At 43.7% G+C, this 19,038-nt stretch overlaps 1 protein-coding gene across 1 annotated transcript in view; it reads right to left on the bottom strand.

The window, feature by feature from the left end:
* Window positions 1-1,311: 1,311 nt before the first annotated feature.
* The window catches only part of mmp28 (matrix metallopeptidase 28), a 38,624-nt gene continuing 20,897 nt past the window's right edge, over window positions 1,312-19,038 (bottom strand). The window contains exons 5-8 of the mRNA XM_083772943.1: window positions 18,491-18,739; window positions 5,614-5,754; window positions 4,502-4,669; window positions 1,312-1,958 (exon numbers count right to left, since the gene is read on the bottom strand). Of these exons, the coding sequence (XP_083629069.1) occupies window positions 1,552-1,958; window positions 4,502-4,669; window positions 5,614-5,754; window positions 18,491-18,739 (965 nt within the window). The 3' untranslated portion in view covers window positions 1,312-1,551. The remainder of the gene's footprint in view (window positions 1,959-4,501; window positions 4,670-5,613; window positions 5,755-18,490; window positions 18,740-19,038) is intronic.

Genomic DNA, 19,038 nt, shown 5'->3' with positions numbered 1-19,038 from the left:
CTAACTTCCTGTACTTTTATAGCTGTTCTGTTCCTGGTACATCACTTCCTGGAACTATTGCTCCCATGCTTTTTCCCCACAGCTCCCCCTCTGATCAAACCATGTCAACAGATAATATGGGGCACAGTCGGTAGTGCTGTCACCTCACAGCTAGAAGGTCCTAGGTTCGATTCCCGCTGGGGACACTATGGGCACTGGGGGCGTGTTCCCTCCTCCGCTTCATCAGTGCCTTTTTTGATGAATTGAACAATGTGGACCCTGTTGTAAACAAGTGTAATGCTTAATTGGGTCGTCCACTCACAGTTGACAGTCTTTTGTATTGAGTTTGTGCTTAAAATGTACTGTAAATTCTACAAACTGTTAATAAATATTTCAATCAATCAAAAAAAGCCTATACCCGAGGTGGGGTTGGCGAAAGGGCCTTTCTGTTTGTAGTTTGCATGTTCTCCCCGTGTCCCCTAGGGTAGGTACCCTTACAAAAAACATGCAGTAATCCTGGTCTCTAAACTACCTCCCCCTGGCCAACCAGGGCGCCTGATGGAGGGGAAAGGAACTGGTTGTAATAACGTGTTCCTTTATGTGCTACGTCCGGCTGGGAGGTGAAAAGAAGCAGCTTGGACTCCTCATGCATAGAAGGAAGCATGTGGTCAGTCCGCTGCTCCCCCAGGTCGACAGAGGAAGTGTAGCACCCAGGATTACATTAGATAATTGACACTGGGTGAAAAAATGGGTTGCAAAATCATGGGATAAAAATTATTTAAAAAAGAGAAAAAAGAAAATGAATGACCATGGTTTAACAACACAAAACGCAACATATTTTCCGGACACTACATCTCAGAGTTAAATATGCAACCATAGTTTAACCAATATATTCCCTTGTTGTCAACCAGTATGTTATGTGTCATTTACTCTCAATACCAGGACAGGACATTTTCTTCATACATGTACAGTATGCGGCAGTGTCACAGTTGGACTCCTAGTATGCCATAGTGTCATAGTAAATCAGTGTCATACATATATTCTGAAGGAAACCTGGAGACTTGACATTCAGTAATTGGATCTTGTGATCAAAATTAGAAGATCATGGTAGTGTGTAAAAACAAATGAAAAAACAACAAGTTGCCATGGACAAGAGCAAGACTTTGCCACAGACACATTTGTCCATGTACGGACATGTCGGTGACCCCTCACCCCTGTAGGACATATCGATGACCCCCCCCTGGTTCCTTCCCTTGTAGTAGTGGGCTCATAGATATTATTTATAAAATAGATGCCTCACTGACCGCTGCAGTCTATTTTCAGCATGCAACCAAGTGTAAAATGACTTATAGCCTACTGGATCTCTAGTCACACTAGTCCCTTCCTAATTGTTTGTCTAGTTTTTATCTGTTGACGAAATTGTCAATATATTTAGTCTTAGTTTTAGTCATAATAGCTTCGTTTTCATTCAGTTTCCATTTCGTTTTCGTCAGTGAAAAAAGGTAGTCGACGAACATTTTTCGTCTCAGTTTTAGTCGACGAAAACAACACTTGATTCCAACACAAAGTGTGTCAGAGGATGTGGTTGCTCCGAGGCGCCGCCCGGCAACCCGTCCAGCTCAGGTCCTGGGCCCACTGGCCCTCGCGGGTGACCTTCACCTTGGCCGGGTCGAACCTCCAGAAGCGCTGCTCGCGGAACAGGTAGAGGCGCCCTCCGTCGCCGGGGCGCGACAGCGCGCCGTTGGTGCGCTGCGGCACCCCGGGCCAGTCGGCCAGCTTGCGTGGGTAGTAGGGCTCGGAGCGCAGCGTGGCCAGGTTAAGCACGGAGTAGCGTGAGCCCTTGAAGAGCACCATGTGGCCGAGCGGGGCGTAGTAGAAGGCGCAGTCCGGGTGGTGCGGCAGGCCCAGCTCGCTGTTCTTCCGGGGGAAGCCCGTGTCCAGGTGGCTGGACGACGCGTTGTAGCGCCACGTCCTCTTCCCTGCGTGGAGAGGAAAGCATTGGCGGGTTAAAGTTCTCGGTCGCCCACGGCTGATTTTTGGGGTGCATGACACGTGGCCAGGTTAAAACTAACCCGTGGCTTCCTGAGTCCCGACATGCAGCGGAAGGATAAGACTAACCCGAACATCGCATTAACCTTTCAGGACAAACGCATATTATTAGCTGCCTCAACTGCTGCTAAGAAAACAATTATCAAAAACTGGTTTGAACCGACTGTTAACTTGAAGAGAAATTGGCTTAATTGCTTTTCTGATATTGGTTTACTGGAGCGTTCTACTGCCAAGATGAATGGAGCCAGAGCGGACACTGTGGGCAACTGGTCCAAAGCTCTTGCTTGACGCAGTTCAATTAATTATTTAATTGATATGACGTTGTGACCAACGGTTTGCTTTTGGCTCCCTTGACTGTATCTGTAGCCCTTGTACTGTACACATCTTATTTGTGTTTGTCTTGTACTGGTCTGTAGTGTCTGTATGTTTTGTTCTGTTTGTTTATAGTTTTCCTTTTCTTTTTTTTCCTTAAAAAAAAAAAAAAAAAATCCTATGATATTTTGCTGACTCATGAGGTTTTCGAGTTACAGTATATCTATATATTAATATCGATTTTGTTTTTTGTTTAACAGTAATTTTTTCTCAATTGTTTTCCCTTTTATAATTGTCTTTGTTTCATTGTTTTAGCTGTCCCTGTGTAAGGCCACCTATGTGCATTGGTGATTTACACGTTTGTCTCTTCAGTCAGTGGAAAAAGGTAGTCGACGAAAAGAAAATCGTCTTCGTTTTAGTTTACAAAAACAACACTTCTAGTATAGACGCTTCATGGCGGACCTCTGGTTAAAGAAGTACATACTAGAGTTGAAGTGGTTAATGTTACGATTGGCTACAGCTGGGCGTCACTGAAGGCAATAAACGAGCTGTTAATTGTGTCTTGCATTCAGGTGACGGGGAACGCAAAATACCGTTACGTAGCACTTTCCCTTTTAACAGAAGCAGACACATTCCTCCATAAAGGAGTGTCGGTCCCTTCACAGATAGGTGAGGAGAGTTTTTTTCTTTTTTTTGCCATGTAGCAGCGGGTAAGGTCAGCGTTAACCCATTCTGGGCGGGAACCCCATTTGGTGTTTTAAAGCATTATGTTATACTTTAGCTATTGAAAAATAGCAGATCTACAAGCTCATAGCGTGACACTGAGTGCCGCGCTACGAGCTTGTAGGTCTGCTATTTTTTGAAAAATCGTGCAAATTTCGAATATGTATTCTTTCAGAGCAAACGTTTTTAACTCAAATCTTTGCTTCTGGAACATGGAACAACACATTTTGAGATTGAGATAAAAAATGTGGGGCTCCTTGACATGAAAATGTTTGAGAACCACTGATATAGGGTTTTTCAGAAAACTGTCAGGATTCAGAAGACATTTGTAGAATCGTCCTCAGATCTAAATCTGCACATCATTGCACATCATCTGCACATCATTTTCTACTAAAACGAGTCGACTACAGGCAAAAAAAATAAGCTTTGATGACAAAAACCTATGACCAGTAGTAGAACTAAGACGCATACATTTATGCTTGGCTGCACACGGGTGTGACGCTCCGAAAATAGCAGATCTACAAGCTCACAGCACGGTGAGGGCTAGGCTAGTAGATCGGCTATTTTCGTCACATAGCTATGTGTAAATCGGACATTATACAACGCCATCATGCTATTCAGTCAACTAAAACTAGACTAAAACTAAAACCATCCAGGTGACTAAAATGTGACTCAAACTACATGGAATTCTTATTCAAAAGACTGACTAAAACTACATGAAGAATTGCTGTGAAAATCAGCACTGCAGGACAGGGTAGGCAGTGGTGTGAGTATGAAGTACTGTACTTGAGTACAATTTTGACGTACTTTACTTGAGTATTTCCAATTCTACTCTACTTTTTTGATGATTATTATTTTGATTATTATTACATAACATACATTACCAACTGCAGCCCTATATACATTTCGTCCATTTGAAAGTAGTCGATCCACAAGCTCACAATGCATTGTGAGCTTGTAGATTTCAAAAGATTTTCCAATGCGAAAACTAGAAAAAGGAGTACTTTTTTTTTTACAATTTGGTACTTTAAGTACATTTTGATACCAATAATTTGAACAGCAGACTTTTACTTGTAACAGAGTACTTCTACAGTACAGTACAGTATTGATTATTTCACTTAACCCATTTAGATCTGAGGCCTGATTCTAAAAGAAAAGTCTTCTAAACAGTTTTCTGAAAAACCTCATGTTTCTAGGTCAGTGATTCTCAAACTATTTCAAGGGGTTAAGAGAAGGGTTAAGTTTGAGTACTTTTACCACCATACAGTATGTAGGTCGTACCTTTGAAGAAGGTCGTAGGTCATAGGTCGTGCCTTTGAAGGTCATAAGTCATACATTTGAAGGTCATAAGGTGTACCTTTGAAGAAGGTCATAGTTCATAGGTCGTACCTTTGGAGAAGGTCATAGGTCGTGAAGAAGGTCATAGGTCATACTGTACCTTTGAAGAAGTACCACTTGTGGTCCAGTGGGGAGTAGGCGGCGGCCTCCACCGCTACGGGGAGGTGTGGCCAACGATCGCGGAGGAGGAGCGGCGAGCTGACGTTCCCATTGGTCGATATCGTCCAATAGACACCGCTACGGAACACATGCACTGTCTGCTCCTGGTCTGGACGCACACAAACACGCACACACAGGCACGCGCACACACACACACACACACACACACACGCACATGCACACGCACACACACACACACACACACACACACACACACACACACACACACACACACACACACACACACTGAATGAAGCATGAGCTCAGTTCAGGGCTCACCCCAGGTTGGCAGGGGGAGAGCAGTGCTCAGGATTCAGGCGTGTATAGCGTGGATAAGAATTACTGGGGCAATCTCGAAGCTGGCTTTGCTAACGGGGTGCCATTTGAAAACAAACCATGCTGTGGTTTAGTGCTGCCAACAATTATTCCATATTCGAATGAATATTCGAATGTAAAAAATAAAAGAATAATCGAATGTATTAAATTAAGATTAAAATAAAATAAAAAAAACAATAAAATTGCTGTGTGAGTATCGGCCGGTAAGTATCGGCATCAAAATGTACTTAAAGTACTAAAAGTAAAGGTACTCATATTGCAAAATGTCCCATTTCACAAGTTCAAAAAAAAAAGAAGAAACAAAGTGAGCTTGTAGGTCGGCTATTTTCAAATGGCCGAAATGTATGACATTGAAGTGGTTAATGTATGTTGTCTAATCAAAATAAAAATCGCCAAAGTAACTAGTAACTAAAGTTTTCAAATAATTGTAGTGAAGTAAAAAAAAAAAGGAATGGCTCTGAGATGTAGTGGAGTAGAAGTAAAAGTACTGGAAATTGGAAATACTCAAGTAAAGTACAAATTCCTCAAAATTATACTTAAGTACAGTACTTAAGTAAAAGTACTTAGTTACTTTCCACCACTGAATAAGGGTTTTGGTTACCAACTCTCCATCATTTAGCTGGGGACCACCTGGAACCCCCTCAAGGACCACTGTTGGTCCCCGGACCACAGCTTTACAATGATACGGATTTGAAGTGAAGTGGCTGAACATCTTACCTATGGTGATGGCGTCGAAGACGCCCTGGCAGTACAGCGGCTGGCCACCAGGGGGGGTCGACTCGGCCTCTTCCCACTCCTGGAGCGCGGAGCGAAACACCGGGCCGGGCAACCTGACCGGGTGACCGCGCGGCGGTTTACCTGGAGATGAAGGAACACAACCACCCTAAATATCAACATGACCGGGTGACCCCGCGACGGTTTACCTGGAGATGAAGAACACAACCACCCTAAATATCAACATGACCGGGTGACCCCGCAACGGTTTATACCTGGAGATGAGGAACACAACCACCCTAAATATCAACATGACCGGGTGACCCCGCGACGGTTTACCTGGAGATGAAGGAACACAACCACCCTAAATATCAACCTGACCGGGTGACCGCGCGGCGGTTTACCTGGAGATGAAGGAACACAACCACCCTAAATATCAACCTGACCGGGTGACCCCGCGACGGTTTATACCTGGAGATGAAGGAACACAACCACCCTAAATATCAACATGACCGGGTGACCCCCACGACGGTTTACCTGGAGATGAAGGAACACAACCACCCTAAATGTCAACCTGACCGGGTGACCCCCGCAACGGTTTATACCTGGAGATGAAGGAACACAACCACCCTAAATGTCAACCTGACCGGGTGACCCCGCGACGGTTTATACCTGGAGATGAAGGAACACAACCACCCTAAATGTCAACCTGACCGGGTGACCCCCGCAACGGTTTATACCTGGAGATGAAGGAACACAACCACCCTAAATGTCAACCTGACCGGGTGACCCCGCGACGGTTTATACCTGGAGATGAAGGAACACAACCACCCTAAATGTCAACCTGACCGGGTGACCCCGCGACGGTTTATACCTGGAGATGAAGGAACACAACCACCCTAAATATCAACATGACCGGGTGACCCCGCGACGGTTTATACCTGGAGATGAAGGAACACAACCACCCTAAATATCAACCTGACCGGGTGACCCCGCAACGGTTTTTACCTGGAGATGAAGGAACACAACCACCCTAAATATCAACATGACCGGGTGACCCCGCGACGGTTTTTACCTGGAGATGAAGGAACACAACCACCCTAAATATCAACCTGACCGGGTGACCCCCACAACGGTTTATACCTGGAGATGAAGGAACACAACCTTCTCTCGTTGGGGCTGAGCAATAGATACCATATATTTCCAAATAGTAGCCCGGGCGTTATTACACAAAATCGGTTTGGACCCCGGGGCGTTTTAAAAGGAACCAGGCGACTATTTGCAGCAGGATTGTATTTATTTTTGCATTGGCCTGCACCGGGCCATTATTTGGTTACAATTCCATAGACCTTTAGCTAAGCCCCTCGCCAAACTGCTATGGTCCAATCACAGCTAAGCATAACATGGGTTAGACAATAAACCTCTCCAACAATAGTTTTCCTATATCATACAACATTGTTTTTTTTTTTATACATTTTTATCCCACGATTTTGTAACCCAGTTTTCTTTTCACCCAGTGCCAATTATCTAATGTAATCCTGGGTGTTACACTTCCTCTGCCAACCTGGGGGGGCAGCGGACTGACCTCATGCCTCCTTCTATGCATGAGGAGTCCAAGCTGCTTCTTTTCACCTGATAGAGGGGAATTTCCCCGGCCGGACGTAGCGCGTGGAAGGGCCACGTTATTCCGACCAGTTCCTTTCCCCTCCATCAGGCGTATACAACATTGTTTTATAAAAGAAATGTCACGCACATATTTTTCCAGTGCATACGGCAGGCCTTAATTGTTGACGTATTTGGAAGAGATTTTGAAGGTCTGTTTCCAAAAATGAACCAGTATTTAATGTGTAGTCCATGATATTTACATTGGAATGAATGAGCCCGGCTGATAGCTAAAGGTCTAAAGCTGAAGGAACTGAAAATAATAGCCCAGCTAGACTGACCCAAATTAGGCTGAAGATACTCAAAATCTGCTGTCAAAATCAACACTGGAACTGAAGCAGTGCTCAACTCTCCTCTTGTTGACATTTTTCACTTTCTACAGACAAACAAACTGCAGCCTGAGTGGAGCTAAACCAATCATTTCTGAGCTATGCCAAATACAAATGTTTTTTTTTCTTTTCCTAAATTGGACATTGGAAGAAATGAGCCTCCTAACTGGAAAGACAAACTGTTGACATTTTGACCAAATAGAGTTCAGGGTAATGTTAACATTCAAACAGCCTCTTAATGGATTGGTGTATACTGAGAGAGAGAGAGAGAGAGAGAGAGAGAGAGAGAAGAGAGAGAGAGAGAGAGAGAGAGAGAGAGAGAGAGAGAGAGGCACGTCAAATAAACAAAGGACCAGAAACTATCCATTCCATTGCAATCTTCTCACGCAAACGGACGCGTCACAATTAAGTTTGGGTGCACGATTATATCATCATACTCTACTGTATATAGATCATATTATCTGCCGATAACGATTCTGACCGATTCCGAATATTACACAGAGGACCACAATGGAAACTAGAAAAAGTGCCCTTCTGGGCACAGGTCTCCACCAGGAGGATAGAAGTGTGTGTGTGATGTTTGGCAAAATGTTTAGGAGGCTACTCCTGATAACTTTAGAAGCCAATCGTAGCCAATCAGGATGGATTATGAGAAATCAACTATAGGTTTTACACAGATCCGTGCAGTTAGAGGTAAAAACACTAATCAAAAACTGTCAAGTGGCATTTCTTCCTCAGCCTAGTGGGAATATGCGTGCACAGTTTCATCGCAATCGGACGCTGCGTTGAGGAGTTGTGGCGATTTGTACAAAGCGGGCTACTCCTGAAAACTGTAGGAGCCAATCGTGGCCAATCAGGATGGAATATGAGAAATCAAACAAACCTGTCTTGATCACATGACTATGGAGATCATGTGTACCGATTTGCGTGAAATTTGGATAATATCTGAAGGAGTAATAATAGAAAATGTGTTTTACATATGTCGGCCTCCTGGTGGCGCTATAAAGAGCAGATGTGAAAAATTCCAGGCAAAGGTTTTTCCTTGGCCTCTAGGGAGTTGGCATACAAAGTTATCCACAGATCCGTGCAGTTACAGGTAAAAACACTTTTCGGCCAGTTATAGCGCCACCTTGAGGCTGAGTTGAAATTGTTCATGTGGCATTTCGTCCTCGGCCTAGTGGGAATGTGGGTGCATAATTTCACGGAAATCACGCGATGGGTTCATGATTTGCAGCATTTTGTTTGAAACTGAGCACTCCTGTGAACTTTGGAAGCCAATCTTAACCAATCAGGATGGAGTCTGAGAAATCTGAAAGACCGGTTTCATTGAATGGCTCTAGAGAGACTGTGTACCAATTTGCGTGATGTTTGGACAAAATCTGTAGGTGTACTGTGCAAAAACTTGTTTTGCACAAAGCGGCCTCCTGGTGGCGCTATAACAGGCCGTTCTGGAAAGTTTGGGGCAGAGGTTCATCGTTGGCATCCAGTGAGTGTGTGTGCAAAATTTGGCATCGACCGGGTTAACGGTGGCCGAGATTAGCTGCTCAGTGCTCACGGACACACACACACACACACACACGGACGGACACACGGACGGACGGACGGAGTGCAAAACATACTCTCCCCCCATGCCTTCGGCCTGGTGGAGACAACAAGGCAGACTCATGGCTGCTCTGCGAATACAAAATCCATTGACAGTCACATTATGATTGTGTGTCATCAATATCTGTGAAAATAATCTGGATTATTTTGAGGCCGATGCCTATTTCGATTATGCTACCGATTATGTCGTGCATCTCTAATTATAAGGATCCAATTAATTGATTTGTGGTAAGACAATTTTTTTTAAACCTTTATTTCAGTGGTTCTCAAAAAACATCGTGAAAATGTGGCGCAAATCTTTGAATATATATTCTTTCAGAGCGAACGTTTTTAACTAAAATATTTGCTCCTGGAGGTCCCTGGAACAACATATTTTCAGATGGGGGTCAGTGGCCAATTACTTATATATTTTTGGGGTACTTGAAATAGTTTGAGCACCACTGATATACTGTAGAAACATAGGTTTTTCAGAAAAATGTCATGATTTAGAAGATTTTTTTTCTCATTTTGACGTCAGGCCCGAAATGGGTTAATATCGCACATAATGACAATAATGACAATTTTAGACCCAAAGAATGAAGGATAGAATGAACGAATGGATGAATGTCGGGAGGACAGCGTGTTTGGAGAATGTGCGGAGCAGAATATCCCACAGCACAACAAATAGTTGTCTGCTGATAAGTGCACGGGACATGAAAACATGCAGCCATTGTGTTTGCAAGGAGCTGAACAAACAATTTGTCTAAGAACGTGGATAAAATCTGGGAATCTCCAAGCGTGGTCAGACCTGCTTCTAACTGTATCCTGAATGAGGCCATGAGGCAGGAGGAACGAGAGGGTTTGCACATGCATGCACGGCGGCACACACATGTAGGCCTACATGCACGCGGCACACACACACATGCATGCACACTGCACACACACAGTACGCCCATGCACACTCTTCTCGCACAATTATGATCGAATTGCACCTTCCCAAACCGAATTTGTTGGATATATGGAACACATAGCCTCCAATTGCACCTTTCCTGCTCTTTTTGAGTGGTGCTAGCCACTCCTATAGACAGCAATGTGTGTCCCGCACAGAGGCCAGGGAGGAGGGCTAGTATACAGTACAGTACTACAGCACGAGTACAGTACAGCACCACTCAGTTCAGGCGGGTCTGATTTATTTTCATTCTATCCATTGTTTGCTGTCTGTGTTTGTGTTGTTTTGAATGTTATGTTATCTACGCTGCAGCATTGTCTGACGGAACCCAAGCCAAGATAAGTTTTACTCTCATGTACCTGTATAGTGTACACAAGCAAGTAAACAATAAAGTATACAACCTTGAACCTTGAACACACTCACACAAGCCGACGGTCATATCACAGAGCAGACACAACATTGTCTTAGTTTAGTAGAACCACTCTTGGCAGCTGTGCCACGCACATGTGAGTTGTTTTCTCGCAGTGAGTGGGAGCAGCTGATCTGGTCTCCTGGCTGTAGCAGGATAGGTGGGTTACCCAATAGGAAGAGTGATAAAAGGCCTGACGTCGAAATAAATAAAAAGTCTTCTCAAAGAATATTATATTAAAAGATTTGTGCAACATTTTCACGATTTTTCAAAAATAACAGACCTACAAGCTCGTAGCGCGCCACTCGGTGGCGCGCTATATGAGCTTGTAGATCTGCTATCTTTCAATAGCTAAAGTATAACATAATGCTTAGTTAAAACACCAAAAGGGGTTCCCGTCCAGAATGGGTTAAATTGGCTATTCTTCCAAAATGTAAAGAAAATACCGTAATAATTGGAAAATGTTTTTAACCCATGACCTGACGGAATTTAAAAAATGTCTTCTAAATCATGACAGTTTTCTGAAATACCTATGTTTCTATGTCAGTGGTTCTCAATATTTCATGTCAAGGACCCCTAGAATTATATGTATTTGGCCTCCAACCCCATCTCAAAATAGGTTGTTCCAGGGACCTCCCCCCCAGAAGCAAAGATTTGAGTAAAAAATGTTCGCTCTGAAAGAATTATATAAGATTTGCGCCACTTTTTCGCGATTTTTCAAAAATAGCAGACCTACAAGCTTGTAGATCTGCTATTTTTCAATAGCTAAAGTATAACATAATGCTTAAAACACCAACAGGGGTTACCGCCCAAAATGGGTTAAGTAAAGTGAATTATACATGATCAGCACATGCCTAAACATTCGACAATTAAGGTCTAATATTTCTACAATTATTGCGACTGCAGGTTGCATTTACTATTATGGGAATCGTGCATTTCCCGTTTGTTGTTTGGTTGGTTGGTTGGTTGGTCACCCCAGGCATGACCATATATGGGAATGCCCCCCATAATATGGCGACATCATCAGGGATGAGATCCCTGATTGGCCCATGGTATTTCTGTACATTATAGGGTGATGTCGCTTCTTGCCCTTAAACGTCTTACTGGTTTTTAATTGGCTACTTTTGGCTACATTTTTTTATCTGAATCCTGAAAATAAAGAGTTTTGGACATATGTTTCTGTAGATGATATATACATACAAAAATGTTACCTGAATTCCTGTTTTACTGACTGACTGAAAACAGTCAGCACACAAATGGTAAATGGTGCATTTGCGCACACGCACGCACACACACACACACACACACACACACACACACACACATACAGACAGACACACGCACACACACACACACACACACACACACACACACACACACACACACACACACACACACACACACACACACAGGTTTTTTTTGTTAATGGGGTGGATTAGGGAGGCAGAGGGGAGGAGAGCTTGGGAAACAGAAACACATCTCCAGAGTAGTGTGTGAGGGAAAGACATCATGGGTGTAGGGCTAGTGTTGTTTTTGGCAGCGAATTTCTGTTTTAGTTTTAGTCATAGTCTTTGAAATGAAACATTTAGTTTTAGTCACATTTTAGTCACCCTGGAATGTGTGTCTAGTTTCAGTCGACTAAATGTCATAAGATTTTAGTCGACTAAATATATGGTTGATTTAGTCTAAGACTAATGCATTCCAGCCTTGATGCCGTCATAATGGCTGATTTTACACTTGCTGAATAGCTGAATAGCAGATCTACAGGCTTGTAGATCTGCTACTTTCAGCATGCAACCAAGTGTAAAATGACATTAACATTTTAGTCTAGTTTTTAATTTGTTGACGAAATTGTCAATATATTTAGTCTTAGTTTCAGTCGTCATAGCTTAGTTTTCATTTAGTTTCATGTAGTTTTCGCCAGTGAAAAAAAATTAGTCTTTAGTTTTAGTCGACGAAATCAACACTGGTGTTGTTGGCCTGCCTATACCGAGATAGCCTGGTTAATAAACCAGACCGAATCAGCCGTTGGCAAAAAAAATTGCCTACCGGCGGATTTCGGTCTGGCGAGGCTCAATTGTACGCCCATTTTCTACACACGAGAACGTGTGCGCCCAATAGGGACACGGTATGCAATATGGGCGGGCTTTGGTACAGTGACGTTCAATGCTTGAGACCTTTGACTGACAGTAGCTCTGACCAATTGCGTCAAAGAGAAAATGTTTCCCTGGAAATGAAATCCAAGCTGAGCCTCCCCAGACTAATATCCCGCGGATCCGTGCGATATTAGTCTGGTTTATTAACCAGGCTAATACCGAGATGCCATTCTGACAGTCTCTGGGTCCAACATTGAATGATCTATTCCAACGTTTTAGCCTTCGACCCAAAAAGAAATTGATGTCTCCAAACGGGGCCCAAACTAGTCAAAATAGGTGATCTACAAGCTCACAACACAACGCTTTTTTCTTTAATTTCTTTATGAAAATACTGAAATTCAGGTTTTTTTTTATTCGTTATTAATTCATGAAAATGTTTGCTTTTTTGGGGGGGCGGGGAATGTTTTTGGAAAATGCTTTGAAATAATAATAAAAAACTTTGAAAGCCATTGTTAGCCAATTAAGATGGAATGTGAAATATCGGACAGATTCATCTTGAGCACATGACTATAGAGATATATAAGTGTGTAACGATTTGAGGGATTTTTGGACAATATAGCAAAAAATGTGTAATAGCAAAAAATGTGTTTTACAAAAGTCGGCCTCCTGGTGGCGCTATAACAGAGGTTCATCGTTGGCATCCAGGGAGTGTTGTATGCAAAATGTCCCATGAATCGGGCCAACGGTGCCGGAGATTAGCTCGTAGCGGACGAACGGGCACACGGGCGGACGGAGTGCAAAACATAATTCTCAAAACAATTCAAAACTAAATGTAGGAAAGAAATGTGTCCACCATGGGTCCCGACCCAGTGTTTATAGGAACCACTGACTATTCAATAGTGTAATTTTACACGCTGCGACACGCCAACACGACACCCACGGAAGATAAACTAATTTTACCGCCGTCGCACACATTCCTGCATATAAACCGAATAATGGATAAGGTGCACATTACCAACGACGTCTCTGCTGCAGCTGGGTTGTTGTTTTACATCTAATTCCATGGTTTATTTATAAGCTTACAGGTGGAAATAAGTAAGCTGTGATTCTAAGGTTCTTTTTTTTTTTTTAAGGAAACAAAACAAGAAATGTGCAATCTGGGATTAAACACCTGCCCTGTGCAATCTGGGATTAAACATCTGCCCTGTGCAATCTGGGATTAAACATCTGCCCTGTGCAATCTGGGATTAAACACCTGCCCTGTGCAATCTGGGATTAAACACCTGCCCTGTGCAATCTGGGATTAAACATCTGCCCTGTGCAATCTGGGATTAAACATCTGCCCTGTGCAATCTGGGATTAAACACCTGCCCTGTGCAATCTGGGATTAAACACCTGCCCTGTGCAATCTGGGATTAAACATCTGCCCTGTGCAATCTGGGATTAAACACCTGCCCTGTGCAATCTGGGATTAAACATCTGCCCTGTGCAATCTGGGATTAAACACCTGCCCTGTGCAATCTGGGATTAAACATCTGCCCTGTGCAATCTGGGATTAAACACCTGCCCTGTGCAATCTGGGATTAAACACCTGCCCTGTGGAATCTGGGATTAAACATCTGCCCTGTGCAATCTGGGATTACGAAGCCTAAAAGTTAAACAGAAATACAATCTGTAACGATCCAATGTTCAATGCAAAAAAACACACAATTAAATTGTCAATCGTAATTATTTATGCGACAATTAATCGTCAATTTAAATGTGTAATAGTGACAGTAATAGTGACAATAGTGACCTATAGCAGTCGACGTGAGGTCAGAGAGCATGTTTGAACCCATTTAGACGATTCTACAAAATGTCTTCTAAATCCTGACAGTTTTCTGAAAAACCCTATGTTTCTATGTCAGTGGTCCTCAAACATCTGAAAATATGTTGTTCCAGGGACCCCCCCAGAGGCAAAGATTTGAGTTCAACACGTTCGATCTGAAAGAATACATATTCAAAGATTTGCGCCACATTTTCACGATTTAAAAACAAAATAGCAGAGTGCAGAGCACCGAGTGCTGCGCTACGAGCTTGTAGATCTGATATCTTTCAACAGCTAAAGTACAACATAATGCTAGAAACACCATAAGGGGTCGACGTGAGGTCGGGTGGGGGAAAAATGAGCGTGTTTTAAGGTTAGCATTCCGGTTAGCGTTTAACAAGACTCCGCGGAAACAGAGACAACAAGACTCACGTCCACAGCGGCACATGTGGAAACCTGCCTCACACACACACACACACACACACACACACACACACACACACACACACACACACAGGGTAAATAGATACTACTGTTGTATCTCTATCTGTCAGTCATGCAGACATGTTTATGTAAAGATCTACAACTCAAACCACAAAACCCACAATCCATCATGACAGGAACCAACTAAACACTGTGCGCGTGCGTGCGTGTGTGTGTGTGTGTGTGTGTGTGTGTGTGTGTGTGTGTGTGTGTGTGTGTGTGTGTGTGTGTGCGTGCGTGCGTGCGTGCGTGCGTGCACATACTTATGTCACACAGTAAGTGTGGTGTTGAGAGATACTACACAATGAGGTCAGACCAGTGCATGAGTTATGTCTGGGTAAACAAGCGTGTGTGTGTGTGTGTGTGTGCGTGCACGCGCATGCACGCGCATGCGACTGTGCGTGTGTGTGTGTGTCATTTGTAGGTATGGTTCAAACAGCTGTGCTCCTTGCCTGAGAGGGATGAAATCACACAGGTCTGCTAATGTGTGTGTGTGTGTGTGTGTGTGCAGGGCTCCAGCGTGCGACTTAATAGGTCGCATATGATACTTAATTTCTTAACGTGCAAAATTTAACGAGGTCGCACAGGTGCGAGTTGCTGGAAGGATGAGTGGAGGGGAAAAAAAACCCGTTCCATTGATAAAAACATTGGACGTTCGCCTGACGCCCAGTGTTCAACTTCAAAGAACGGTCGTTCACGAAAACCCACCAATAAGCCCTACGAACCGAGGCGAATATATATTCAGGTCTGAACGCAGCTTATCCGACACAAATTAACTAATCTTTCTCAGCTGTACAATTTCACTGGAGCGCAGCGCGCATATCTAACTGCATGATGATCAGTCATGATCTACAAAGACAGCCGACTCCCGACCATAGACCGTAAGCTCCCGACCCAAACAATGAGTGAGGAGGTAAACTTGTTGTTTGATTAAACATCATAATGTGCCACGAAAAATAGCTTCCAAAGCTTGTTATGTTTGCATCGAGGAGGTAGCCTGTGTCCATACATGATGATCGGCCAACAAAATACATTAATCTCCCTCCCAGCGAGTGAAGAGCACTGATTTATTCTTCGTCGTACAAAGTGTGTGCTGAAAATGGCTGATATACAAGCTCACAACGCGTCGCGTCCGCGACATGTTGTGAGCTTGTAGATCAGCTATTTTCAGCACGCGGAGATATGCAGGCTCTGAGAGCGTTCAGAAACTTTTGCCTTCACAATAAAAGTATGCAGCTTTCACAACTTGGCCAACTTGGCCCATGAAGACAAGCAAAAGGAGTAATAATTCGGTGGCATTTCACATTGCAAAAGATTTTTTCCAAAATGTAAAAATATTATAATAAGGAATTATTTTGGATAATGGTAATGGGATATTGTACAAATTGTCACTTTATTAATCCCAAAGGTTTGGACTGCATTTATTTTTTTAACACAAAACCTTTAAACTGACTTTCTGTATGTGGAATATAAATATTGCCTTTATTGACTGAGTGACTTTGTGTTGGGTTCAAACCATCTACAGTGTTTTGAAGTATAACCAGGTAGGTTGCTGTTTTTTACACAGTGACCTTTGTAGGGGGTTTTATGATTCAAACCTTTAATGGTGGAAACCACTACATAAATAAATGGCGCCCTATGTGGGGGCATGATAAGATCATGTATTAATACCACGCTATACAAAGAAAGAAATACCTAATTTCTGGTGGCGCTACCAAATGACAAGGTAGGTGGCACCAGTGCTACCTGTGAAAAAGTTAGTCTGGAGCCCTGTGTGTGTGTGTGTGTGTGTGTGTGTGTGTGTGTGTGTGTGTGTGTGTGTGTGTGTGTGTGTGTGTGTGTGTGTGTGTGTGTGTGTGTGTGTGTGTAGCCTACATGCGTTGTGTGCATTTATGCGTGCATGTGTGTCTGTGTGCATGCGTGCATGTATGCACAATTTGCGTTTGTGTGTTTGAGTAGCTGACTGAGCATTCTAAAGTGTGATTGGAATGGAATTTCCCATTCTACTTATTTTATTTCTATGGCTGCAGCTGTGAGGCTCCAGGGCTCTGAGAGAGAGAGAGAGAGAGAGAGAGAGAGAGAGAGATAGAGAGAGAGAGAGAGAGAGCTTGGTGCCATGACTCCAACGTACAGCAATGAGCAAAAGGGTCCATTTAACTCTGAGAGTGTACAAATGGGTCCATTTGGTTCCGTCAGTTTCTAATTAAGTTGAATTGTTAATTTATCCATTGAAAACTTTGGGAGCAAAATGAAGATTTTTGAGTTTCCCTTTTGTCTCTCTCTCTCTCTCTCTCTCTCTCTCTCTCTCTGTGCAAGTCTGACATTTGAGGGGAAGACAGTAAAGTCAACACTTCAGTCCTACTGTATGTATTCCCCAAAGCAATCACAGCAACGTTGTTTATGAAAAGTCCAAGAACTTTGTGTATCAGCCTAAATATATCTGTAAGCTGTAACCACCAAAGATACAAGAACGTTGTGTCTGAGCCAACGTTGATTTTGACACCAAAGTTTGACACCATAATGGTCTCTTGCAAGTAGCAAGCTCTAAAAGCTCACAACAATCTACAAGCTCACAACGCGTCACAGCTCATACTGGATCTCTTGTCCACTATAGTCCCTTCCTGACATTTTAGTAGTTTGTAGTTTTAGTCGACCCAATCAACACACTGGTCGGAGCCTAAATGTATCTGTAAGGCCGTAACCACCACAGTGAGATATTTGTCAGGGGCCCATCGAGGCGTTTCTTCTCCTCGCCCTGGACGAGACCTTTTAACCTGAAGTAAAAGTGGAATTTCCCAGCGAGCGATGGACGCTGAGGTTAACGTCCCTGCTACGTGGGAAGCAGATGTACGTATATGTACCTGCAGGCCATGGCACAGACCCTGCCATGAAACTTTGTGTCGACTAAAACTAAGACGAAACAAAAAACATGCAGTAATCCTGGTCTCTAAACTGCCTCCCCCTGGCCAGCCAAGGGCGCCTGATGGAGGGGAAAGGAACTGGTTGGAATAACGTGTTCCTTCCACGCACTACGTCCAACCCGAAACTCCCCCCTGTCAGGTGTAAATGAGTTCAAGGCCGTTGCTCTCCCCAGGTTGGCAGAGGGTGTGTAGAGCCCAAGATCACATTAGATAATTGACACAGGGGTGAAAAATGGGTTACAAAATCGTGGGATAAAAACTATAAAAAAGAAAAAACTAAGACGAAAAATGTATTTAGGGTTTCTTCCTGGAGGCTGAACCCTTGACAGTCAAACGTGCCAATGAAAAAAACAATAATATAGTGACACATTATCACATTATCAGCCCCTCCCCTAACCCCTCCCCCTTTATCATACAACTACAGCTGTGGGTGCGGCTTAAGTTCAGGTGGATCACCACCCATCACCACCGACCAGGCAAGCCAGGCATACTGTACTTAATGAACTGGTGGGGGGTGCCCACATAAAAACGACATTTTAACAAATACTATACACTCTCTTGAAAAACGTCTTCCTCCTTATATAACAATAAAATGATGTTTTTTTAGGGTGAAAACAAACATGTGGGTACTTTCTCCACTCACCGTAGAGCTGTTGCACGGCGGTAACGTCGTCCCAGCTGAGCAGCGCGCCGCGTCCGCCCAGCTTCCTGTAGTACGGGGACATGAGGGCCGAGCGGACCGGCGAGTGTTCGAGCCCCAGCGTGTGGCCCACCTCGTGGGCCACCACCGTGAACAGGTTGTGGCCCTTGTGGCCGTTCAGGGACCAGCGCTCCGCCATGTCGAAGTGGGCCTCGCCGCGGCATGGCAGGAAGGCGTGGGCCAGGGTGCCGCCTGGTGGAACGGGAGGACAGGAATTGTGTATATGGATTCATGTTTTTTTCCCCCGTCCTATACACGAACAATACATTCACCATTGACAATGAATGGAGCATTCACGTCGTTTGGACGAGCAAATCGACATGTTACGTCATCTTTGTGATTTTTGGACAAAAAAACAACTGTCTTGGCGTTATTGTCAGGGAGGTGTCTCTGTATCGTTTATGAGTCAGTCACTCATGTTTGTTTCTAGCGGAAATGTAACTAATTCAGCAGCAGTAACAATAGCGTTTTCTCTCAGTCAGTTTGATTCT

The sequence above is a fragment of the Protomyctophum parallelum genome (genome assembly GCF_964188405.1).
Source record: "Protomyctophum parallelum genome assembly, chromosome: 9".
NCBI classification, from domain to species: Eukaryota; Metazoa; Chordata; class Actinopteri; order Myctophiformes; family Myctophidae; genus Protomyctophum; species Protomyctophum parallelum.
This window is presented reverse-complemented; position numbering and strand designations above follow the sequence as displayed.